General features: G+C 40.5%; 1 protein-coding gene across 3 annotated transcripts in view; it reads right to left on the bottom strand.

Annotated features, from left to right (window-relative positions):
- The window catches only part of LOC124605611 (bromodomain-containing protein 8), a 277,718-nt gene that overhangs the window by 145,631 nt on the left and 104,769 nt on the right, over positions 1 to 27,318 (bottom strand). For all 3 annotated transcript variants that reach the window (XM_047137415.1, XM_047137416.1, XM_047137418.1), the window contains exons 7-8: positions 24,369 to 24,479; positions 11,361 to 11,547 (exon numbers count right to left, since the gene is read on the bottom strand). In XM_047137415.1, coding sequence (XP_046993371.1) covers positions 11,361 to 11,547; positions 24,369 to 24,479 — 298 coding nt within the window. The remainder of the gene's footprint in view (positions 1 to 11,360; positions 11,548 to 24,368; positions 24,480 to 27,318) is intronic.

Below are 27,318 nucleotides of genomic sequence, written 5' to 3'. Positions count from 1 at the left end.
ATTCATTGGAAGAATCCTAAGGAAATGCAGCCCATCAACAAAAGAAGCAGCTTACAAAAACAATGGTTTGACTAATACTTGAATATTGGTTGTCTGTATGGTACCCATACCAGATAGGACTGATAGAGGAAATAGAAAAGATCCAAAGAAGAGCAGCATGTTTCATTACAAGTTCATTTAGGTTGCGCAAAAGTGCCATGGAAACTAGTTGGATGCTGCAACAGAAGTGTTCCGTGTCACAGTGTGTTTTCCTGTTACAAGTTCTGATGGTGTACATTCCTAATAGAGTCAGCAAATATAATGCTTCCTCACACATGCATCTTGTGAAAAGTCAGTGCCATTCACAACTTGCAGAAAAATGGGGAAGTGACACTGGAGGGGGGGGGGAGAGGGGGGGGGAAGAGAGGGGGGGAGAGGGGGGGGGGGGAAGAGGGGGAGAGGGAGAGGGGGGGAAGAGGGGGGGGGGAAGAGGGGGGGGGAAGAGGGGGAGAGGGAGAGGGGGGGAAGAGGGGGGGGGGGGAAGAGGGGGGGGGAAGAGGGGGAGAGGGAGAGGGGGGGAAGAGGGGGGGGGGAAGAGGGGGGGGAAGAGGGGGGGGGAAGAGGGGGGGGGGAAGAGGGGGGGGGGGAAGAGGGGGAGAGGGAGAGGGGGGGAAGAGGGGGGGGGAAGAGGGGGGGGGGGAAGAGGGGGGGGAAGAGGGGGAGAGGGAGAGGGGGGGGAAGAGGGGGAGAGGGAGAGGGGGGGAAGAGGGGGGGGGGGAAGAGGGGGGGGAAGAGGGGGGGGGGAAGAGGGGGGGAAGAGGGGGAGAGGGAGAGGGGGGGAAGAGGGGGAGAGGGAGAGGGGGGGGAAGAGGGGGAGAGGGAAGAGGGGGGGAAGAGGGGGGGGGGAAGAGGGGGGGGAAGAGGGGGAGAGGGAGAGGGGGGGAAGAGGGGGAGAGGGAGAGGGGGGGAAGAGGGGGAGAGGGAGAGGGGGGGAAGAGGGGGGGGAAGAGGGGGGGGGGAAGAGGGGGAGAGGGAGAGGGGGGGAAGAGGGGGGGGAAGAGGGGGGGGGGAAGAGGGGGAGAGGGAGAGGGGGGGAAGAGGGGGGGGAAGAGGGGGGGGGGGAAGAGGGGGGGGAAGGGGGGGGGGAAGAGGGGGGGGAAGAGGGGGAGAGGGAGAGGGGGGGAAGAGGGGGGGGAGGGAGAGGGGGGGGAAGAGAGGGGGGGGGAGGGAGAGGGAGAGGGGGGAAGAGGGGGGGGGAAGAGGGGGGGGAAGAGGGGGAGCGGGAGAGGGGGAGAGGGAGAGGGGGGGAAGAGGGGGGGGGAAGAGGGGGGGGAGGGAGAGGGGGGGGGAGGGAGAGGGGGGGGAGGGAGAGGTGGGGGGAAGAGAGGGAGAGGGAGAGGGAGAGGGAGAGGGAGAGGGAGAGGGAGAGGGAGAGGGAGAGGGAGAGGGAGAGGGAGAGGGAGAGGGAGAGGGAGAGGGAGAGGGAGAGGGAGAGGGAGAGGGAGAGGGAGAGGGAGAGGGAGAGGGAGAGGGAGAGGGAGAGGGAGAGGGAGAGGGAGAGGGAGAGGGAGAGGGAGAGGGAGAGGGAGAGGGAGAGGGAGAGGGAGAGGGAGAGGAGAGGGAGAGGGAGAGGGAGAGGGAGAGGGAGAGGGAGAGGGAGAGGGAGAGGGAGAGGGAGAGGGAGAGGGAGAGGGAGAGGGAGAGGGAGAGGGAGAGGGAGAGGGAGAGGGAGAGGGAGAGGGAGAGGGAGAGGGAGAGGGAGAGGGAGAGGGAGAGGAGAGGGAGAGGGAGAGGGAGAGGGAGAGGGAGAGGGAGAGGGAGAGGGAGAGGGAGAGGGAGAGGGAGAGGGAGAGGGAGAGGGAGAGGGAGAGGGAGAGGGAGAGGGAGAGGAGAGGGAGAGGGAGAGGGAGAGGGAGAGGGAGAGGGAGAGGGAGAGGGAGAGGGAGAGGGAGAGGGAGAGGGAGAGGGAGAGGGAGAGGGAGAGGGAGAGGGAGGGAGAGGGAGAGGGAGAGGGAGAGGGAGAGGGAGAGGGAGAGGGAGAGGGAGAGGGAGGGAGAGGGAGAGGGAGAGGGAGAGGGAGAGGGAGAGGGAGAGGGAGAGGGAGAGGGAGAGGGAGAGGGAGAGGGAGAGGGAGAGGGAGAGGGAGAGGGAGAGGGAGAGGGAGAGGGAGAGGGAGAGGGAGAGGGAGAGGGAGAGGGAGAGGGAGAGGGAGAGGGAGAGGGAGAGGGAGAGGGAGAGGGAGAGGGAGAGGAGAGGGAGAGGGAGAGGGAGAGGGAGAGGGAGAGGGAGAGGGAGAGGGAGAGGGAGAGGGAGAGGGAGAGGGAGAGAGAAAGGAAAAATGGAAACAAAAATGGAAAAGAAATTGGCTACATCACTGTATGAGAAGAGACTGCATACTAAAGGACACATCTGTAAGAACAGTGACTGGGAAGATGAGCAGAGGAAGAAGAAGAAGAAAACCTACTTCACTGATGGTGACATCATCATCATCATCATCATCAGCAGCAGCAGCAGCAGCAGAATTTGCAGATAAACTATGCAACAGTGATGGGAAGAGGCAGAAAAGGAGAAACAGTGATTCACTATTTCCTTGCAAGAATTATTAGCACAATGATAGTCATTGCTAGAATTCATGTATGTAGTTTCAGTTGACTAATGTGACATCTGCAACTGAACAAAAAGACTCAATGCTACCAGCAGAGCACAAGAAAATTACAAAGCCAAATTTGTCTTTCCTTACAACTATAGTATCCAACGGAATGAAGTACTTGTTACTGGAATGAAAATGAAGTCCCATTCCCTCCCCACCTCCAATTATTTGCACGATGTATTCCAATCTCTGTCTTCCCTGTAGTTTTTATCCTCTACAGCTCCATGTAGAATTATGGAAGTTATTCCCTGACATTTAAACAATTGTCTTGTCATCCTGAACCTCCTTCTTGTAGATGTTTTCCATATATTCTTTTCCTCAACGATTCTGAAGAGAACCTCCTCATTCTTTACCTTAACAATCCATCTAAGGTTCAATATTCTACTACAGCATCACATCTCACATTCTTCAATTCTCTTCCATTTCAGTTTTCCTACAGTCCATATTTCACTACCATTCTCAAAAATTTGTTCCTCAAATAATAAGATTCTATCTGAAAAATTTAGTGAGTTTCTGGACTATTATATGCATGTGTACTCCTTTTCTTTAATCAGGTACAGGAGTATACAAACAGTTTTACAAACTTGGATACAATTTTACTGTATAGTCTCTTAATTATGTAAGACTGATTATTTTATAGTACAGAAAAATAAATAAAGAAACAGATTTTCCATGTGGTATGAGTAAGGAAACACACTGTTAAATGCATAAGTTGGGACTAAACATACTGAATAGTACAACATAGGAAGCGAATTTACTTTTATAAACAAACGAACGAACGAACGAACGAACGCACGCACGCACGAACGAACGAACGAACGAACGCACGCACGCACGCACGCACGCACACACACACACACACACACACACACACACACACCTAAAATAACAGTGCTAGAGTAAATAACACATATTTATTGAAAACCGCAGGCTCTGATATGCTCAATCATTCATTCACTCTCTCATTCATTCATTATGTTCTGTAGGTCCCATAAAGGAGAGACATCATGGATGTGGAACAAGTCGAAAGACAAGAAAAGCATAAAAGTTAATCTGCATAGGGTATTATCAAAAAAGTATCACTGTAATGCTTACTGCAATTTGCACTTAACTGTCTGGCAGAGGGTTCACTGAACCACTTTCAGACCATTTCTCTACTGTTTCACTCTATAATAGTACATGGTGAAAAATAAAGAACTATTTCCGTGCATGTTCTGATTTATTTTCTCATGATGGTCACTTCTATATATGTAAGTGGGATTCAACAAAACGGTTTGGCATTCGCAGGAATAAAAAAAAGAAATACATGCCATAATGTAAAACACTTGTTTTAATGACTGCCACCTCTACTTGTTTATCGTATATAGTCCAGAAGAGGATGGACACGTGTAATGTAGGCACTCTCTTTAGTAAATTTGTTGCACTTTCTAAGTCTTCTTCCATTAAAACCATCCTTTGTTCATCATCCCCCACAAAATTTGCTATGTCATGGTTGATTCATTCTTATTTTCCATTTTATTCCCACGTGCTAACACTCGTGTTAGTATATAGAGCCATTCTGGTATATTAATGAATATTTTTTTAATGTCCAGTCATATCTGGAAACCACAGGGTGGTCACAAGCTTATTTCAGTCTTGTTTCATAGAATCAATAGTTTTCATTATAATCAGTATAATCCTTTGACTTTGACCAGGATAATACAATGAGCAGTGTCAGTTTTTTGGACTAGTGTCACTCTTATAATCATTACAAATGAGTAAATTGTGCTTTACAAAGGGTTGTGCTCACAAAAATCGAACAGCTAATGTATATATTAAAAACAGTACATTCAGAATGTAGCTTCTCTTTGTTGAATTTTCCTAAGTAAAGTTGGTGTTCAGAGAGTGAACAAGTAGTCAGAAGAATGTTTGAGTCATTCATTCATGCACTTATTCACGTTCTATAGCTCCCATCCAGGAGAATCATAGGGATGTGAAATGAGTCAGTGTATACATAACAAAAGACCAGGAAACTGTAGAAACTTTAGAAGTATAGTGTATTAACAGCAATCTATCACTACTATCTACTCAGTATTATAACAGCAAAATTTAATTAAATACATAAGGAAAGATGTTGCTACTTTGAAATAAGATGTTGCTTCTACTGTTACATTGAATAGCTGCTGTTTAATTCCTATTAGTAGCTTAATATTAACTTTATTATAGTGGAATTTTTTAACGAAAATAGTAATCTACATCTGCAAATACTGAGCCCTTGTTTACAGTACATAATTACTTGTCATGTAGCTAAACTACAATCACAACTACTTGCCATGTAGGTAACAGAGCTTTACAAAGCATGCCTACAGATAGTTTTTAGAAAGAGTGCCCTAATGAAATATATTTTTAATTTTTGTTTTCTCACTTTGTCCTAGATGAGAGCTTGTGGCTGAGCATGTAAGGCCTAGATCAAAACTGCATTACCTGCCCAAAAAAGTGAACAATCCAAAAGACTTGGTCGGATGTCATTGTAACTTTGTACATTGTGGGTAAGTAAAGGATTAGAGTTACAATTATTTTTGCCGCCTATAACTGCCTCCAGAGCACATTAGTTTTGTTCATGTTTACTGTTGTTACCAGGCCTGTTAGACCACGTAAGGGGAGTGAACAGCATCAGATTTTGAGTAAACACTGTGAAAGGCAAGCATATGCCAAATACTCACTCACTCATGTGAGACAGCATTATTAGCACCTGACAGAGTCTCAAAGGAGCCTCACTGTGGATCTGCATTTAACAGGTTGGTCGAATTGTGCAATATCCAGATTTGAGGGGCATCTGGATCTAACAGAAGCCTGACACTGGACTGCATGGGAATGTGAGAGCAAGCATGTTAGTCTGCAAGATTCCCGCCAAATGCGTTTTACCACAAGGATGAATTACTGTATTGTGTATGGAGCACATTTTAACCCCTTCACACCTGCATCTGCCGTCTGAGAGCAGGTAATGGACTCCCTGCAACATTCTGTGCCATCCCATACCATCAGTTGGAAACTAGCAGCAGCTGGACTGGGAAATTACTGCCACACGTGTAGGCTGTCTTGGACACCAAAGTGTAAATTACATACAATACCTAAACACTGAAGAACAACAGAAGTGCATACTCTAGTTATGTGGATTCTGATCAGTAATGAGACAACTGACCATCACAAGCTGTGTTCAAAATGACCACTGGCAGCAGCACTGTACGCTTCCAGTCTGGTATGGAATGACTGCTGCACATGTGCTAGTATTTCAGTGGAGGTATCCGAGCAGGCTGCAGTAATACATTGTTGTATATTATCAGGTGTAGTTGGTATGTTCTTGTAAACAGTGTCTTCACAGAAAAAAATATACAGGCACCAAACCCAGGAAACTGGCCAACCAAGGTACAGGTCCTTTGCATCCAATCCAATGATTTGGAAATGAATTCGTGAAGACATGCTGTAGCTCTTTGTGTACTATTTCCTGGACAGCCATCATGTTGGTACCACAGGTTCCTACTAGTCTGCAGAGAATCATCATCTAGAATCCATGGAAGATAATTTGTTAGGAGGCTGTGATACTGGTACATGTTCAGTGTTCCGTCTACGAAACATGAGCCTATGAGCTGATGGCTTACTATCTCACATCACACATTTATACTGTAGGGACACTAACGTTTCACCTGATGAGGCCGATGGGGATACGTTCCACCCGATTGTAAGCCAATGGGGATTTCAACAAACGCATAGTGCATGTTTTGGCAGTTCCCCTGGCTAAGACTGGTAAACGTGGCTTTGTCACTAATCTTTTTCATGCAGCTCTTCATGGAGAGAGATATGATAGGGTTGGATCCTAGGTCGATGAAGAATGCAAACAACATTTGCTTGACTCGTGTCACTTCTTCGTGCAATTGCATGGGAGCTGACATGCAAATCAACTGCAACAGTAGCAAGAAAATTAATCCCCCCCCCCCCCTTCCATCACCACTTGCTTCCTTCTGCTGCGTTGTCTAGGTATTACACTATAAATTTCACATAACTGGTCAAAGAGGTTGATAAATAACTGCCATCACAGTTGATGTCTATTAGGACATCTCACTGCATACACAGTACATGAACCAACTGCATTCTTCCTATACTCTCTAGACATGATGAACATAGCTTTTTCTCCACTGGTAAATCATCCTCATCACCCACTCACAACCTACTGCTTGAAATGTCGCACACTGACTGACTAGCAAGTCGCTATGCACTCAAGGAACATACAAGCATACTGTAAGCAAACATACCAACATCATAACTAGCAACTACGCAGGTTGAATGGCACAAACAAGTGTTGCTGTGGAAAAGTTTTCAAAATACGATATCTCTTAAATGACTCGCACTAGAATCCTGCAACAAGCATCACTGACATTTTAATTTAACCTACTTTTAGCCTGTTAATTTCAATTGGCATTGTTCCATTTTAAAAAGCGTACATTTTCCCAAAAAATTCACTTTCTAACTATTAACTGTTTATTGGCAATAATACGAATCCATGACTAGCAATTAATTCTGTGAAAACTGCACATCGATAGCACTTTCAATTCAGGTGCAAGTTTTAGGTGACTCATCCTTTATAGAACCAGTTGCTTCCAACCAGGAAGACAACGGAGGAATAATATTACCACCAAGGGGTCATGCACCAGATAAGAGGATTAACTGTTGTGACTACCACTGGCTGATCTTCTACGATTTCACTGCCACTGTCATATAGCCTCTCTCTCTCTCTCTCTCTCTCTCTCTCTCTCTCTCTCTCTCTCTCTCTCTCTCTCTCTCTCCCCCCCTCAACTAAGAAAGATTTGTAAAACAGTTTTAATCACTTTAAACATAATTTCAATTGTCAATCTTTTTTTATTTAATACAAACAGTTTTATAGTGAGGAGACACAAAAATTTCACACAGTCATTGTTTGCCTTATTATTATTTTTTCTACCATTACTGTTTGCTAACTTTCACTCTCTTTTATTTTTGGTAGCTACCATAAATATCTTTACATATCTTTTAGGGATGTATGTCTATGCGTGTGCTTGTACTTGTGTATATGAATGTGATACCTTTGGTGTCCACCATCAGTTTCCAGCCTCCAACCACCCAGAATAATGTAGACCATTTCTCATTGTCGCAAAGTACAAATACAGAGGGAATTCTGAATATGACAGCTGCCCGACGACAGGAGCTTATGTTTACGTTATGGGACATATATTGCAGCGTCCTCAAAGTTATGAGTGAGCTTACTTGCTTTTGGAGATACCACTGAGTGATGTTACACTTAGTTTGGTCATTTTTGTTTTCAAAATATCCGCAAGATTTTTGTAATTTATATTCTTTTGGGCTTCTGTTTACTAAACGCAAACGTGATCTTTATAATAACTTGGGTAGCAAAACGAGTTCTTCCAAGTTTAGAATCACTTAACCTCACCCTCATTACATTTTCAAATAAAATATTTAGGCACATTAATGGTCAAAAATTGATATTTAAAGCTCTTTAGGGCCAGTTTCAATGCAAACAGACACCATGTCGTCATGTGTTACCTCTTGTGCGACAGTATCATGGCTCCAATTTTCAATAGGACAATGTTCGTCCACGCATGACAACTGTGTCTATGAACTACATGCTACAGTACTGTGGTTCCAATTTTCAGTAGGACAATGTTTGTCCATGCACGATACATGTCTCTCTAAACTATCTGGGTAATCTCGAGGTATTCTCTTCACCAGCGAGATCCCCATATCTGTCCCCAATAGAACATGCATGAAACCATGTCAGACATCAAATCCTTCCCAGGGCCAGTATCCAAGATATCATACACCAGTTGCAACAGTTAGTGGCCAGCTTGCTTCAGGATAGTATACAACGGCTTTATGAGACCCAGCTCAACCAAATCAGAGCATGCATCCAGACCAGAGAGGATGGTGCCTCATACTGATAGGTGGTCCATACTTTCTAAGCTCTTTGTAAATTTGACTTGATTTTGTAATGTTGCAATAATATTACATAGCCTCTCAGCCCGTGAACTTTCACTTCACTTCATCTTCGCTTTCCAAGAGCTTCACTCTTGTCTCTCAGACTATTTTTGTCTCCTGTATTGATTGTGTAAATCTCAGTTTGGCTGAATTTGACTTTTACACTGAAGAGCTAAAGAAACTGGTGCATCTGCCTAATATCGTGTACGGCGAACATGCAAAGTGCCGCAACATGACATGGCAGCAACACGACATGGCATGGACTCCACTAATGTTTGAATTGACACCATGAATCCTGCAGGCTGCCCATAAATCCGTAAGAGTACAAGAGTGTGGAGACCTCTTCTAAACAGAAAACTGCAAGGCATTCCAGATATGCTCAATAATGATCATGTCTGGGGAGTTTAGTGGCCAGCGGAAATGTTTCAACTTCAAAGAGTTTTTCTGGAGCCAGACTGCAGCTATTCTGGACATGTGAGATGTTGCACTGTCCTGCTGGAATTCCCCAAGTCTGTTGGAATGCACAATGGACATGAATGGATGCAGGTGAACAGAGAAGATGCTTACGTACATGTCACCTGTCAGTTTTATTTATACATACCAGAGATTCCATATCACTCCAACTGCGCTGAGATGGAGGGTCCATGGATTCATGAGGTTGTCTCTCCATACCTGTACATGTCTATCTGCTCAATAGAATTTGAAACAAGACTCATCTGGTCAGGCAACATGTTTCCGGTCATCAACAGTCCAATGTCACTGTTGACGGGCCCACACGAAGTGTAAAGCTTTGTGTCGTGCATACACGAGCGGGCCTTCGGCTCCAAAAGCCCATATCGATGATGTTCCACTGAATGATTTGCACAGTGACACTCACTGACAGCCCAGCATTAAAATCTGTAGCAATTTGCAAGTGGGTTGCAATTCTGTCATGTTGAAGGGTTCTCTTCAGTTGTCTTTGGTCTCATTCTTGCAAGATCTCTTTTCTGGCCAGAGCAATGACCGGAGATTTGATGTTCTAGTGGATTCATGATATTCACAGTCCACTCGTGAAATGGTTGTATGGGAAAATTACCATTTCATTGCTACCTCAGAGATGCTGTGCCCATCACTCGTGCACCATCTATAACACTATAGTATAACACTATGTTCAAACTCACTTAAATCTTAATAACCTGATTATAGCAGCAGTAATCAATCTAACAATTGCACCAGACACTTGTTGTCTTATATAGGTATTCCCGATCGCGGCTCTGTATTCTGCCTGTTTACGTATCTCTGTATTTGAATATGCATGCCTATACCAGTTTCTATGGCACTTCAGTGTATAATCAGCAATATAAAACATCACTGAGCAAATGTAATGAGAGTGAGTAAGAATTCCAAGATCGTCAAAAAGGCCTCTACAACATGACTGAAGATAATTTCATAAGAAAACTAATTGTGAAAACATGCAAAATAAGCCAAAATTACTGTCTTTAGGTTAACACAATGAAAGATGCTTCTAAGAGCAAAACATGCTCAACTGAGATTCTTGAGTAGCTTATTTATGCGTTGCCTCTTTTAAGTTGTCATCCAACTGGACCATAAGAAATTTTACACACCATGTTTTGGTTATCATCTCACCATTAATGTCTGTCATGAATCACAGTAATGTATAGACAATCTTTCAATTCTTGACTATTCATATCAGAAGTAATTACTAAGTCACTGAGACGTGCTACACACAGACAATAACTAATTCAAATGCAAGAAGATCAATTGACAGAACGGTAGAACAAAGCTTTATTGCATATCCATATGTCTTCTCCCCCCCCCCCCCCCCCCCCCCCCCCCCATATGATTGTCAGTGCATCACTCTGAAAGGCAGATCTCAATCCAAAAGTTAGTCAAGTCTCACAGTGGATAACTAAGCAAGTGGTAGGCCTTCATCTTTCTCCTTACAAAAATCAACAAACGCAGCCAGTTATTAAGACACCACTGTTTAATATGGAATCTGAATCTTGAAAAAACTATGCATTTTCCATATGCAATACACTGCCCAAAGTGAAGGTTTCTCATAAAAATCTTATAATTATGAGGAATCTGAATAACGAGCCATTGAATTTCCGATTTCACATTTACCTTCTGCATGTATCTCTTTCAGCTGTAAATTACTAATGTACCACCCATTTAAATCTGATCCCTCTGGTATCTTGCTACCCGAGTATGAGTTATCATCTTCACTGTTGTCTTCCTACCAGGAAACATTCCTCACAAGAGAAACGACAGATTTGTCATGCTGAAACCCACTTAATTCCAGTTTTACAGTTTAATAACTTTGCAAAACTCCATGTGCACAATTTTAAACAACTTCTCACCCTATTCAGATCACAGTGCAAGGAGAATGTAAGTTCAAAATCTAAGCTATACTGACCAAGATCCTGTTACAATCCATTCTGTTCAAGGATTTAAGGGAAACTATATCACAAGATACACAACAGTATTTTTCCATGTGGTAAGTATGTTTCGTTCAAATAAAATATGACAAGATGAAAACATTAAGGTGAGAGATTATGCCAAGAGAATGCTCAGTTGATATGATTTCTAAACTATGCCTATTCCTGTTATACACTCTCACACACAGATTTGTTTAAATTCCAATAACAAATTTCAATTCAATTTAAGTTGCTTAGATGTATATTTTAATAACTATGTTGACACTAAAGCTTAAGATAATATTTACCAGCTGATGGTGATGTAGAGGATGGTAATGAGTGGTCAACAGAAGCAGCAACTCCACTGAGTGCATTACTAACCAAGTTCTTAAGACTAGAGGACACTGTAGTCGGTACAGCTGGAGAGGAGCTCAGAAGACTCGTAATAGTTGGAGATGATCCACGATTGGTGATTGCCTGTTGCAGCAATGATGTCTGAAATGAGAAATTTTATGCAATAATGAAACAAGTGATCATCACATGCATTGGTAATTAGTCCTCTCAAATCCTATGTAGAGGAGTTGTCACTTAGCATAGAAAATACTGTGTGTGTTGTTCTTCAGCACACAGTTGTTTTGATTTTTGTTTATATTTCACACAGAGTACTGAGTTCTTTTTTTAATATGTATGGCATGGTAATTAGATTTTTTTTAAATTTCCTTCTTGTACTAGTATGGAAACAATGCCACACCTCCTGCTGCCTCATGTTATCTTTTCATCTCTCTAGAAAATTTACGGTTTGGAAAACTTTGAACCTAATGTTAATATGAGGAGTAGTCAAAGTTTTCATTATTACATCAAAAACAAAGTTGTGTAGTTACATTTTTTTGTTTGTTTGCAGGTACATGTGAGCAGTCCTGATACACACAAAAATCCCTGCAGAACACTGCTAGAGGAGTCAAAATACAATGGCGCAGCCAATCGATAAAGTGGAGTATCATGCAGTAATTTGTTTTCCGCATTTGAAATGGAACAGCATGCAACAATCCATGCTGAGCTTGTGGAAATGTACAGGAACAATGCATCATTACATGACGCAATTTTTAGGTGGTGTAGACACTTCCAGTGTGGCCACAAGGTCTATGTGACAAAGATCAAATTGGCAGACCATCTCTCTGGCAAGAATGGACAAATGCTGGGTGTCACCATGACCCCAAGACAAAGAAGCGAATTAAGCAGGGAAATGTGGATTCACCACTGCTGAATTAAGCAAAGACACAACCATTATCATGCAACATGGTCCTGGTTATTTTTGGGATGGCCACAGTATGGTGTTAATAGGTTATGCTTATATGGGAGCAAGCTGTCACAATAGTGTGCTACCGAAATCTCCGGAAGAGGTGGTGTTGCTTTGTCACACAGACCCAGCTCATTCTGTAAAGGATACAACTACTCATGCTCCTGCTTTGGGCTATCAAATATTTCCTTATCCCCCACAGTCTCATGACAAAACACACAGTGACTTCTTCTACCTTCTCAAATTAAGAAACCATTGCGTGGCAGGAATTTCCAGAATGATGGTGAGGTTATTTTTAGATGGAAGATATCACGAACAAACGGCCAAATTGCAGACTTCTGCAACACAGGTTTCTGCCAAGTTATCTGTCAATGGGAAAAATGTGTTGCAATGAAATTTGAATATGTAGAGAAGAGCTCAGCATCACCAAGTGTAGTGGTTTTAGAATAATTTTTTCAAGATGATAATTAAAATTTTATGACCACCTGCTGTATATGTACAGTATTATTCTTCACAGGTGAAATGTCAAGTCTAATAATCGTGTTTAACGAAACAATCAAAAAATAGTGAAAAAAGATTATGACAATGAAAAAGAGAAGTGAAGACAGTTGTATGAAAGAGAAGTGAGGACTGTTGTGTGTTAACAGATGGTAGACCAAGTGAGTGTCAGGATGCAAAGGTATGTTGGAGGGCAATTTCTTGTCTCTGAAGTTTTGGGTGGGAAGGTCCACATAGCCACTGTCCTGTACAAGGCAACGAAGACCATTGAATTATGCTGTAGAGCATGTTTGGTAACTGGGTTCTGGGCATCCCCAATGCAGATCGTTCAACTATGCTGATTCTTGTGATCAATCAATTCAGTGGAGGTCATTCCTACAGAGGTGTATAATACTTAACAACAAAAGTAACTTTTGTATGAAGTGCCATTGCCAAGTAACATAGCTCAATGAAACTTAGATTGTACCTAGAAAGAACTGCTACAGTACAGTACAGTACAGGAGGTAACTGAAAGAAACACACAATGAAACAAACCAAAATTGCACTTTATTCAAATCCAATAATTACACTGGAGTCACCTTGATTGTTCATGGTCCCTTGGACATTACAAAAGGTGGGACATGGTTCTTTATACAGTGTGTAATCATCATGGATGATAATGCATGCTCTATAACATGCTCCCGTGCTGACCACAAGGTTGGCAACACGTTTTTGTGGTAGGGCATTCCATTCCTCCATTAGTGTAGTTCACAATTGCTGCATGGCCACTGGTACTTCGTGCATGTGCTCTTATATGTCTGTCCAATGCATCCTACATGTGCTTGATGGAATTTAAGTCTGAGGAATGGACAAGCCAGTCCATTTGCCAAATGTCCTCTTGTTCCAAAACTATTTCACCCGCACTATTCAATCCAGTCATGCATTGTCATCCATAAAAATGAAGTAAAGACTGAATGCACCCACAAAAAGATGCACACGGGGAAAGACTAAAGTGTCACGATAAAGCTGACAGGAGAGTCTACTGTGTTCAATATTGCAACATTATGCCTCCACAAATTATAATATGTGGAGCACCAAAACAATCGTGTTCAACAACACTGTACGTACCCTTATACGGTGAAAGATTGGAACACCTAATTCATTGGGGAACACTGTCTTACAAAATTGTTTTGGCAGCCCAGGTGTTATGGTGTGGAGTGGCATAACATTCTATGGGCATAATAACCTCCAAATATTTGAACACAGTAGACACTCCTTTCAACATTATTGTGACACTTTAGTCTTTTCATGGATTCATTCAGCCTTTACTTCATTTTTATGGAGGACAATGAGTTGGAATGAGAGGATATTCGACAAATGGACTGGTTTGCACATTCCCCAGACTTTTATTTCATATATCGTGTGAGGGATTCATTGGACAGACATATTATGGCATATCCACAGGGCAACAACAACCATCCTGAAACTGTGTAATGCCCTACCACCAAAATTCCTTACCAACCTTGTGGCCAGCAAGAGAGCACGTTACAGAGCAAACATTGTCTACCTTGGTGATCATACACCCTTTTACAAACCATGTCCCACCTTTTATAATGTCCAGGGGATCACCATGAATCACAGTGAACTCATCGTAATTATTGTCTTCAAATACGAGTCATCTCTGTTTATCTCATTGCATATTTATTTCAGTTACCCTATGTAATACACTGTGGCAGTTCTTTCTATATATGGTCCAAGTTTCATCGAGGTTGGTAGTGGCATGTCATGGGAAAGTTACTTTCATCCTCAAATTTTGCACACCAGTGTATATAAAATGCTGTGCAGTGGGTACATTTTAGTTGGTAAAAAATGTTTGTTTCCAAATCTGCTCTGTATTTGTAACTGGTGGGGTTGAGGCAAGAGGCAGTGGGTGAAGGCAGCGGGCACGTTTTACAAACGACACTATTATAAGATAGGAACCTTAAGGTAGGTCTTTTGGGACCGTCATACGGTATGACGAAGAGGTTAGGAGGGAGACAGTAGTGATTTATGGAGGATATCTGGTATCAAGGATTTCTTTCCATAGCTTGGCTTGAGAAAGTCCTAGCCTTGGTGAGTAACGTGCTGAAACATTCATGACCTGAGTGGTGCAGAGAGAGAGAGAGGGGGGGGGGGGGGGGGGGGGTCACTTCAACAATGACAATAAGGGATGCAGATGGGAGAGGGACAGCAATGGATTTGAGACTTTTGAGGAAGTAGTTGGTGTCTTTTGCATACAATGGGAGTTGATAGATTGCAGGCACTCATCAATCAAGGGTGAGATGCATTCCATGGGTTCTTTAAAGGCAGCTAATATGGGATGACCAGCAAACAGAGTGTTTTTTGTGTATTTTGAGAACCAGGTGGAAAGGTGGGTGCCTGGGAACAGTAAGGAGTTCTATGGAAATAGCTTTGAGAGCCCTAGGGTTTTAAGAATTTTTTGCCACTTATTCTGAGTGGAAAGGATGGGATCATTAGGAAGACCTCGTATGCTTAAGTGTCCAAGAGTTGATCATGTCCTCTGTCACACATTCATCACATTCAAGTAACACAGTAGGGAAGATAATGGAAGAGTAGTAGCTCAGGACTCAGCTTGAGTAAGGTTTGGAGCTTTCATGAGGAAATGCTGGAGGTGAGGAACTGCTTGAATACTTTGAGAGGATGGATTTTGAGAAAGAGGAAGAGGTTCCCTTTCAGATGCAGGCTGGAACCTTTCTAGCCAAGGTTTGATGCTCACTCTGTAGGTTGTGTTGGGATGGGCAATGAAATACCACTTCCAGTTGAGGTTGTGGGTAAATATGAGAACAACTCTTTTCTTCAATTATATGTTTACTTTTTGAAATGTTGAAGTAAATGAAAATCTCAGATATGACATTTCATGCTTCAATGTGTGTGTGTGTGTGTGTGTGTGTGTGTGTGTGTGTGTGTGTGTGTGTGTGTGTGTGTGTGTCTGGGGGGGGGGGGGGGGTCCTTTATTCATACATTATTAAAATTAGGTTTTAAAGTTTACCAAACCATAAATATACTGGAGAGTTGGAAAGATAATGTAAGACAGCAGGAGTGGCAGTGTCTCCGAAACAACAGAGGAGGGCGAGACTCCACCATAGTGGGTCCCAAACCAGTGAGGAAGGGAGGGGGAGTGACATCTCTTTGAAAAACCTTGGTTCACCTGAGCTGGGTAACAGTACCTCACAACTTGGCCCCCTGTCAGAGTCACAATGAAGACATCAATGCAGTGATGTGAAACAGAGACTCTGGTACAGCAAAACTGGCAGAAGATAAATACAGGAGCATCTGTCTCATACTGAGCAGCTCCCTGGTAGATATCTGTTCAACATATAGGGTGCCACCTTTTCCTGTACATCTTACTTTCAAAAGTATAAACAGTCCCATTTAGCATACGCTAATTATCAAAACAATAGCCCTATGGATAAGGAGGCTTTCTGTAATCAAAATACCCTATGGGAACAATTATCCAACATAGTAAGGAGTAAGGTGCCAAGTGGTCATTCTGATTCTTGGGGGACCACAGCATAAAGTTTTGGGTGATTCAGAGCACTCTGAAGATCACATGTGCAAAATTAAATCCACAAAAATGAACTATATATAAACTTAAAAGGTACAGTTTCTCATTAAGCTTGGGAAGTTTGAAACAATAACAAATTTCTTAGATAAAAGAGCATCATGATTACAGCTGTGCAGGAAGCTTTTGAATCACATGGATGTTGTTGTTGTTGTTATTGTTTAAATACTTTCAGTCCTGAGACTGGTTTGATGCAGCTCTCCACACTACTCTATCCTGTGCAAGCTTCTACATCTCCCCAGTACCTACTGCAACCTACATCCTTCTGAATCTGTTTAGTGTATTCATCTCTTGGTCTCCCTCTACGATTTTTAGCCTCCACGCTGCCCTCCAACACTAAATTTGTGATCCCTTGTTGCCTCAGAATATGCCCTACCAACCGATCCCTTCTCCTAGTCAAGTTGCGCCACAAATTTCTCTTCTCTCCAATTCTATTCAGTACCTCGTCATTAAATATGTGATCTACCCATCTAATCTTCAGTATTCTTCTGTAGCACCACATTTCAAAAGCTTCTATTCTCTTCTTGTCCAAACTATTTATCGTCCACAATTCACTTCCATTCATGGCTACACTCCATAAAAATACTTTCAGAAACGACTTCCTGACACTTAAATCTATACTCAATGTTAACAAATGTCTCTTCTTCAGAAACGCTTTCCTTGCCACTGCCAGTCTACATTTTATATCCTCTCTACTTCGACCATCTTCAGTTATTTTGCTCCCCAAGCAGCAAACCTCTTACTACTTTAAGCCTCTCACTTCCTAATCTAATTCCCACAGCATCACCTGATTTAATTTGACTACATTCCACTATCCTCGTTTTGCTTCTGTTGATGTTCATCTTATATCCTCCTTTCAAGACACTGTCCATTCCGTTCAGCTGCCCTTCCAGGTCCTTTGCTGTCTCTGACAGAATTACAATGTCATCGGCGAACCTCAAAGTTTTTATTTCTTCTCCACGTATTTTACCTCCAACTCCTAATTTTTCTTTTGTTTCCTTTACTGCTTGCTCAATATACAGGTTGAATAACATCGGGGATAGGCTACAACCCTGTCTCACTCCCTTCTCAACCACTGCTTCCCTTTCATACCCCTCGACTCTTATAACTGCCATCTGGTTTCTGTACAAATTGTAAATAGCCTTTCACTCCCTGTATTTTACCCCTGCCACCTTCAGAATTTGAGAGAGAGAAAGCTTTTGACAGTATTGACTGGAATACTCTAAGTACATGGATACAGAATTGTTAAGAGCAAGTCCAACAGCAGGATATTAAAGAGTGCACCCTTTTTAGCAGTGGTTCATCTTTTCTAATAAAATAACTGACTCAGTAGTGATCTTCAACACAACCGACAAAAGGACGTCCTCTCTATCACTCAAATCCACACAAAGTGTATAGAATTTTAAATGTTCATGCTCCAACAAATGATAAAAAACAGAAAGAAACCAGACATAATATAGACCAATACTTGAAGAAAACAGATAATTACACGAGTAAAATACCATTGAAGCATACCTTTATTATGTCAGGTGATTTCAAAGCACAAATTGGAAAAGAAAAAAAAATTACAGGAAGATCGTTGGTTTACATTCTGCACACCTGCGTGCCAACAGAAATCGGGAAATAATGACAGAATTATGTGCTAATCTCAACGTACTTATAAAATCCACATCCTTTGACGGAAAAGCCAAGAAGCTAACAACATGAATATCACCAAACCCAATATGTGGAGAGCAATAAGCAGAAAGTCATCAAAATAAATAATGAATGTTGGAGTTATGAAGCCTGCAAATATCTCATTAGACCACTACATGCCTGTAGCTAAATTTAAGATTAAGCCTGAAGTATGTACAAAACTTGAGAGACAAACCAAGATCCTTAAATATAACACTGATAAGCTGGAGTTGGGAAAATTAAAAGCAAAACTTCCAAAATCAGGACATTCCAACATAGGACACACTTAGAAATGGCATCTTGATGATTTGGCAATCAGAACAGCACCACTGACTAAATGGAACAGACAGATATGGTGGAACGATCAACGTTTCAAAGCTCTACACAGGAAAGACAGAAGCTATGGGAAAAATAAAATACAAATAAAAGCCAGAAAAAACAGTAACAACATCATAGAAAGAAGAAGAGATGCCAGAAGAACTTTCAAAAGAGAGAAAGTTATTCATCAGGAATGAGCTATACCAACTCAATGAAGATTTTAAAAAGCATAAGATGAGCAACTATTACCAACTGTTAAGAAACAACTGACCAAATTTATACCACCAACTTTACAAGTTGTGAACTCGAAAACTACTCTAAACTGGAAACTGTGACATAATGACACTTTTTTTTTTTAATATTAACATAACTGTCATGAATGTCAATCACAATTTATCGGGAATAAAAACTGTAATCAAAACAATGACTCAGCAGCCCCAGATTCAGAAGAAATTAAGGAAATTATATGCTCACTGAAAAACAATAAGGCAACTCTTAAGGATGGAACTAAGGTAGAGTTACGGAAAGCATCTACGTCTACACTCTGCAAACCACTGTAAGGGGCTCGACAGAGGGGTACATCCCACTGTACCAGTAATTAGGGGATCTTCATATTCCATTCATGTATGTAGCATGGGAAGAATTATTGTTTGAATACCTCCATGTGTGTAGTAATTATTTTAATCTTATCTTCACTCTCCTTATGTGAGCAATACATAGGGTGTTTTAGTATATTCATAGAGCAATCATTTAAAGCCAGTTCTTGAAACTTTAACAGACTTTCTCAGGATAGTTTACATCTATCTTCTAGAGTCTCCTCCAATCTCTCTGTGACATTCTCCCACAGATTAAAAAATCTGTGATCATTCGTCCTGCCCTTCTCTGTATACATTCATTACCTTGGTCCTATCTGGTAGCAGTCCCACACACTGAGCAATATTCTAGAACTGGTTGCATGACTGATTTTTAACCAATCTCCTTCATAGGCTGATTGCACTTCCCCAGTATTCTATTAATAAACCAAAGTCTACCACCTGCTTTATCCAAGACAACCTATGTAATCATTCCATTTCACATCCTTACAAAGTGTTACATCCAGGTATTCGCATGAGTTGGCCGATTCCAAAAGTGACTCACAGATATTATTGTCATAGAGGATACTACGTTTTTTGGTTTTGTGAAGTGCAAAATTTTACATTTCTGAACATTTAGAGCAAGTTGCCAATCTCTGCACAATGTCGAAATCTTATCAACTGAAGATTTATGCAGCTTCTTTCAGATAGTACTTCATTACAGATAACTGCATCATTTGCAAAAAGCCTGATTTTACTATTAATATTGTCTGCAAGGTCATTAACATACAATATGGACAGCAAAGGGGCCAAACACGCTTCCCTGAGGCACACTTTAAGTTACTTCTGCATCTGACAATGACTAGCCATCCAAGATAACATGTTGTGTTTTTCCTACCAAAAAGTCCTCAATCCAGTCACAAATTTCACTTGATACCTCATATGATTGTACTTTTGACAATAAGCATAGGTGCAGTACCAAGTCACGTTTTTTGGAAATCAAGAAATACTGCATCTATCGGATTTACCTTTGTACAAGGTTTTCAGTATATCATGCGAGAAAAGTGCGAGTTGGGTTTCACATGATCGATGTTTTAGAAATATGTTGGTTGGTATTGAGAAGGTCTTTCTGTTCAAGATACCTCATTATGTTTAAGCTCTGAATATGTTATAAGATTCGACAACAAATCGATGTCAAGGATATTGGAAGGTAGTTTTGCGGTAAACTTCTACTACCCTTCTTGTAGACGGCTGTGACCTGTGCATTTTTCCAAGAACTGGGCATGATTCTTTGTTCAGGAATCTACAATAGATTCTAGTTAGAAGAGGGACTAAACCAGCGGCAAATTCAGTATAGAATCTAACCGAAATTCCATCAGGGCCCGGAACTTTGTTCAATTTTAATGATTTCAGATGTTTCTCAACACCACTGACACTAACACGTGTTTCATTGTTGTATAAGGATTAAACTGGGGCAATTTTCCTTGGTTTTCCATTGTAAAGGAACGTTTGGAAATGGAGTTGAGCATTTTGCACTGCTATCCTCAATTTCAGTCCCTGCCTCATTCGCTAGAGACTGGACACTAACTTTGGTGCCACTAATAGCCTTACATACAACCAGAATTCCTCTGGGTTCTGTGAAAGATCACTGACAGTATTCTCCTATGATAGTCGTTGAAAATATCATGCATTGCTCTCTTGACATCCAAACACATTCCATTCTGTATCTCCCTATCTATAGCCCTATGCTTTGTTTTACACCTATTATACAGTAATCATTGTTTATTTAAAAGTTTCTTTACAGTGACTGTATACCATGGAGGTTCCCTCGCATTATGAACTGTTCTACTGGGTACACATCAATCCAGTGCATGGTCAACTGTCCTTTCAAACTTGAGCAAGATTTCCTCTAATGCCCCTGCCCGGTACTGGAAGTTGCATGTTCCTCACTGAGATATGAGACTACAGATTTTTTTATCTGGTGTACTGAATATATACATCTTGTTTTAATTGTCCTTTGTGCTTTGTTAATCATTGCTGCCACAACTGCATCATGGTCACTGATATCAGTCTCTCTGTGGGCATCCTCAGGTCTATTTGCTGCATTAGATCCAATATATTTCCACCATGAGGGGGTTCCTAATTATCTGTTCTAGGTAGTTTTCAGAGATGGCATTTAGTAAAGTTTCACAGGATGTCTTATCAGCCCACCGCTAACAAAACTGGAATTTTACCAATTAATTGTTGGGATGATTTAAGTCTTCACCAACAATTGCAGACGACTGGGAAGCTTATGAACAAGTGAGCTGAAGTTTTCTCTAATGTTTTTGGTTACAGCAGGTGATGAGTGATGGGCGATTCAAGGATCCAATTACCATTTTATGTCTGCCCCTGATACCGAGTCTTGCCCTAAAAATCTCACATGCAGCTTCAATTTCTATCTCAGTGGATTTGAGTTTTTTGTTTACTGCAACAAATACACAACCTCCATTTCTCATTTACCTAGGCTTTCAATAAACACATAAATTCTCCCCAAAAATCTCACTCCTATTGATTTCAGGTTTCAACCAGCATTAGATGATGACATCAATCTTAAACTTAAAAATATGAGACATAAAATCTCAGAGAGAGAACAAACACCAAGAGGACTGTAAAACAGCCATCATACATCCTCTGCATAAAACAGGACCTAAATAGATTTCGGAAATACAGGTCATGAAGCAAAAAGATCTGGAATCTAAAAACTATTTACAAATGAGACATCTGAGAAACAAAGATACAACAATTACATTTGTAGCTTTCAAGAAGGTGTGTAGTTCTATTGACAGGCAATCTTTCATCAATATTACGAAAGAATTCAGTTTAAATCCAAAAACTACAAACGTTATACAAGACACATTAATACACACTTCAACTAAAGTCTAATTCTGTGGAGAGTTCTCGAAAAATATTGAGATACAAACAGGAGTCAGGCAGGGGGCTGGACCGACACCTTTTGTCTTGAAGTGCACCCTGGAGAGGGTGATTAGCATGTAGAGAAATCCAACATGAAAGGCATCAAATTGGAAAAACAAAGAGGTAGTATCTATGTGTACTGCCTGGCATTCACAAATGGCATTCTCTTGATAACTGACATAGCAGAAAATCTCAAATTCCAGATAGAAAACCTAACTGTGCAAGCAGGAAAAATTTGTTTAAGAATGTCTTTCCCAAAGACATAATATAAAAAAAGTAGATTGTTCAGGGAAATTACTCATAAATGAAAAGAAAATACAAGGAGTCAGCTCATTCAAATATTCAGGTAGGTGGCTAAGCATTAACAATAAGAGAAGACCAGTCTAGAGATAAGAGCAAATAAGATGAACAGTGCATTACACAGTGCCAGAAACATATACACGAAAAAATCTTTATAGAGGTAAACCAAAATTAAATAGTGAGATATGAGGCTCTATGTGGTGGTGACATACTAAAACTAGTGCTGAAAGATGGCATAAACAAAACTGAGAAAACAGAAAGAAGAACAGTTAAAAGTATACTTGGGGTCTAAGAACAACAGAAATAGAATACAACAGGCCACGACTGAACAAAGAAATCTATGAACTTGTACAGAATATAATACATACAATGCGCAAAAGAAAAAGGTTGTTCTTCAGACATTAGGTTAGAATCAAAGATGACAGACTGATGAACAAGTCTTCAGTAAAATTAGCAAACTGAAAGCACAACTAGCATGGTTTCCACAAACAATAAATGACCTCAAAGAAGCAACAACATAATGGACACACATAACAGGAATTTACTTAAGAAACGAAATTAATAAAGAGTTCTTCACGGACAAACAGAAAGCAAATGAGAACAATGAGCAGCTTGGGAAGCAGAAATCAGGACCTACAAAATGAATGTAGAGGAAGATGAGGAAGAAGAATGCACGCAGCAAGAATTGAAACACTGATTTATTGTGCTCTGTAAAAGAGCTATTCAAATAACAACATTTTCAGATTGATGCATAGGGCACAGAAACACATGACAGAAAATAGCATTCACACTAGCTTTTGAGCACTAGCTCTTTTTCAAGCCAAAGTACACACATTCACATACATGACCACACAGATACCCAAATGCCCACTTTTGTCACCTCAGTAAGACCTACAAATGACCCAAATAATTACAGAGGCACATTCAAAAATTTTCTAAAGCACTGCTCAGGCATGCAGAGCCCCTACTAGACCCAAAACTAGGAGGACATTACCATGGATGAGTATTGCTGTGATCGCACAAGTGTGCGTTCAGGTGTATGGTTGCATGTATGAATTTGTGTACTTATGATAGAATAATGGTCTGGTGCAATAAAGCTAGTGTGAATGTTTGTTTCTCCATCTTCTTTATCTCATAGTTCCTAACTGCACTATTAATTTCATCTCTCTTCCTCTTAATGTATTTTTACTTCTCTCTCTGTCAGCATCTATGGACTCCAGCTGTTGCAGTGCTTGCCAAAATACTATCTTTGACCTCCTATCCCCCCCCCCTCCCTCCCTCCACCTCTCTCTCTCTCTCTCTCTCTCTCTCTCTCTCTCTCTCTCTCTCTCTCATGCACACAAACATCTTTGTCTCCCTTCATCCATAAAACAGGTGCCCCCCTCCCAGTTATTCTGGAGGAGGGATGAATAGTTACAAAGCCAGGAATTTTTTTTTAAATTGTGTCTATTGGCTACATTGAAAATTTCACCGCCTGAAGGTAAATACTTGCCAGTACTTCTGTCTCATAATCTTATAGTTTTCTCAAGTGGCTTGTTCTTTTGGGAAAAATTAATTGTTTGGATACTACTATCTATAAAAAAAAGTGTTAAACAAGTTAATTCTCTCATGGTTGACACAATTTAAACCACAGTTTTTTTTAATCCTGGCAGTTGCTCAGGTCACTGTCGCAGTCTCTATTGTAGCTTTTTTGTACCAGTAGGTAAGCACATAAAATACATACAATGATTAAAAAACATGTTAAAATACAAATTGATTCTTGTTGCAAAAATCAACCCGTATTTTGTACACAGCTACAGTCTTTAAAACATCAGTTTTTGACAAAGTAACGTGTTAAAGGATGTATGTGAAAAAACTTGAAAGAAATGCAACAATTATAGTTTAATATATGCAGCAAAGATACATTACCTTTTCACATAGAATTCTAGGGGCTTTATAGACACAAGACAAGTCAACTAAAACCGTTTTATAATAATAAAAGAACAGTTTAGCAGCAGCATATAGGAAAAAAATTGAGATTAATATTTCAACAAGAATCAAAGTATACAAACAGTAAAGCTGACAGTATTTAGTGTATAAAGAAAGGAAGATTTGCTATCACCTGTGCATTAGGTGCAGGGGATGGGCTCTTGAGTAAGCTCGTAAGCAGTGGTGACGTAGGCATTGGTGCAATGGGAGGCTTCACATCTACTGGTGGTTCCTCACCTACAATCTAAATTTAGATACAGGCCACTATTAGTGTGATGACAAAATACATTTATCAATACTGAGTGAATTCTTTTATCAGCTGTTTAAGAACCATGACTATCTTATCACTTAACAATATTACTGCATCTATGTGATTCTTTTATTTTCTTTTTTGTGCAAATTACAAGTCGGAAAATAATGAATGCTGTGGACTTGACAGATGAAGCTAAACACAATCACATGCATCAATGCAAAAAACTGTAATTATAAAAATAAAAATACACAAAACACATGCCTGAAGAGAATACAAGCAGTATCAGAAACAAGACTGGTTCCAAAGAAAGAAAAAACAAGACAGAGAAGAAATAAGCAGCAGATATAACTGGAAAAAAATGTTGACAATCTCTGCAGCATGCAAAGATAAATATGCGAGATTAATGACATCAGGTATTAACTACTGAAATTAAAGTATGTTTCTTAAAATGCTTATGTTGGATATCAGATGACGGATGGGACACAACTAAATTGCAAATTGATAGAAAACAATATTTTTATTTTAGTTATCTTGTAAGAGATTCTTCACTCATGGAAAGCCATTACATGTCCAACTGACACAATAAGCTAACAAATGACCACATACTGGAGGTAATTTCCATCCAACAGGTAGATCACTTAAGTACAATAAGGTTTCCCAAATTTTCATAAAGCTAACTATTCACAGATTTTCAGTTCAATGTATATTTTTGTATGTACACTAATAAACCAAAACATAGTTTAAGTTTTAGCAGGAGTTATCAGTCAATCACAATTGGCATCTACGTCAATGGAGAAAAAAATAAAAATAAAGGGTTGGGGGTGGGGAATGGGACGGGGGTGAGAGAGAGGTTTATTTAGTATGGGAAATCATGTTTTCTTTTCTCTTCCATTTACAAGGAAAAAGATCTCCAAATCAACCAAGAAAACACCACTACTAATCAAATGACAAAAAAAAGTGAAGAAAATTTTACTTTATTTTTAGTTTTTGGGACCTGAAATCCTTAATGAGATAGGGATAAGGGTTTCAGGAAACAATTATTTACTCCTCTGGACAGGATGAAATTTGTGGAACACAGAGGATAAGTTGGGTGACAGCAAACGACTGCTGTGCTCAAAATTGCAGAAGAAGCTAATGGAGAGTTTGGCCTCACCAGAGACTGTCAAAGTTAATTATACTTTTGAGTTACATCAGTGTGTTACCCAGTTCAGTAAAACAATACTTATGATCTAACGGTATAAAGAGCAAAAGAATAATTGTGTAAGGAGTGACAAAAATGTAAATGTGTGCTTGTGAAGTCAACCCCATCCTTCTCATGTTCACTGTTCCTTGGCCGTCAGTATTATTACCTGTACGAAACAATCTCATCATAGTAAATTCCTACTGGTGAAGCCCATTTGTGACCTAAAGCTGTCCTTCCTTTGTAAAGTTTTAAATTTATAAGTATGTAAGTGAAATTTTCTTGTTTGCTACACTACACACTGCTATGTGTGCACTTTTCAGTTAATTTGTGTTTCTTGTAGGCATTTAAAGAAACTTAAGATAAATTCTTATTGAATTTTCTCCATCTCTTCTTTTAACCTGGGCCTCCAGCCTGTCATAACCAAAACATTAAGTAATCATGCTTTAATTGTCTTTACACCGTATGGATCAATTCCAAAGGCTTGTTTATGATTTTTGTTTTCTGGAATGATCAATTTTGTTTATACTTACCAAATGAACATTTGCATTCTCTCATTGTTGTGGGGCACACATTTTACTTCATGTGATGGAAGTAGGAAAATTAGACTTTAAGGCCCCATCAACAACATGGTTATTTGTGATTGAGTACAATACTGATCATGTGAGAATAGTGAAGAGTACTGTCTACATCCTTTTCAAAGAAATAGTCATGGTATTTGCCTTAAATAATTGAGGGAAAACAGAATAAAGTCCGAAATCTTAAAAATAAAAGGGTCCAGACAAAGATTTTAAATTTGAGCCTTTCAAATGGGAATCCAACATTTGAACAACATTGCCAGCACGCTCATGCTGTACAAGTAAATTTTTCAAGGTTGTGTTTCATAACCAACCAACAAGAACTAATATTCTCCCCTATAACTCCACTGCAGTCAATTAAAATGTGGAAGGTTTGACAAGAAGATGATATATTTACTATAGTAATTAGTAATAATCAGTACTGTAGTTTGTAACAAATTTTAATCATCCACTTCAAAGTTTCCATCAGGATCAAATTCAATAGTAACCTAACAACTGATATATGTTACACGCTAGCTACTAACCATCCTTATTTGGAACTTATAAGTTCATTAGTAGCTAACTGTCTTACATTATCTTTCAATATCTGTATATATTCTGGAGGCAAAATAGTCCTCCATTCGGATCTCCGGGCGGGGACTACTCAAGAGGATGTCGTTATCAGGAGAAACAAAACTGGCGTTCTGCAGATTGGAGTGTGGAATATCAGATCCCTCAATCAGGCAGGTAGGTTAGAAAATATAGAAAGAGAAACAGTTTGATTAAAGTTAGATATAGTGGGAATTAGTGAAGTTTGGTGGCAGGAGGAACAAGACTTCTGGTCAGGTGAATAGAGGGTTATAAACACAAAATCAAATAGCGGTAATGCAAGAGTAGGTTTAATAATGAATAAAAAAAAATAGGAGCGCGGGTAAGCTACTACGAACAGCATAGTGAACGCATTATTGTAGCCAACACAGACACGAAGCCCATGCCTACCACAGTAATACAAGTATATACGCCAACTAGCTCTGCAGATGACAAAGAGATTGAAGAAATGTATGTTGAGATAAAAGAAATGATTCAGATAGTG

The sequence above is a fragment of the Schistocerca americana genome, chromosome 3, assembly GCF_021461395.2.
Source record: "Schistocerca americana isolate TAMUIC-IGC-003095 chromosome 3, iqSchAmer2.1, whole genome shotgun sequence".
In the NCBI taxonomy this organism is placed as follows: Eukaryota; Metazoa; Arthropoda; class Insecta; order Orthoptera; family Acrididae; genus Schistocerca; species Schistocerca americana.
This window is presented reverse-complemented; position numbering and strand designations above follow the sequence as displayed.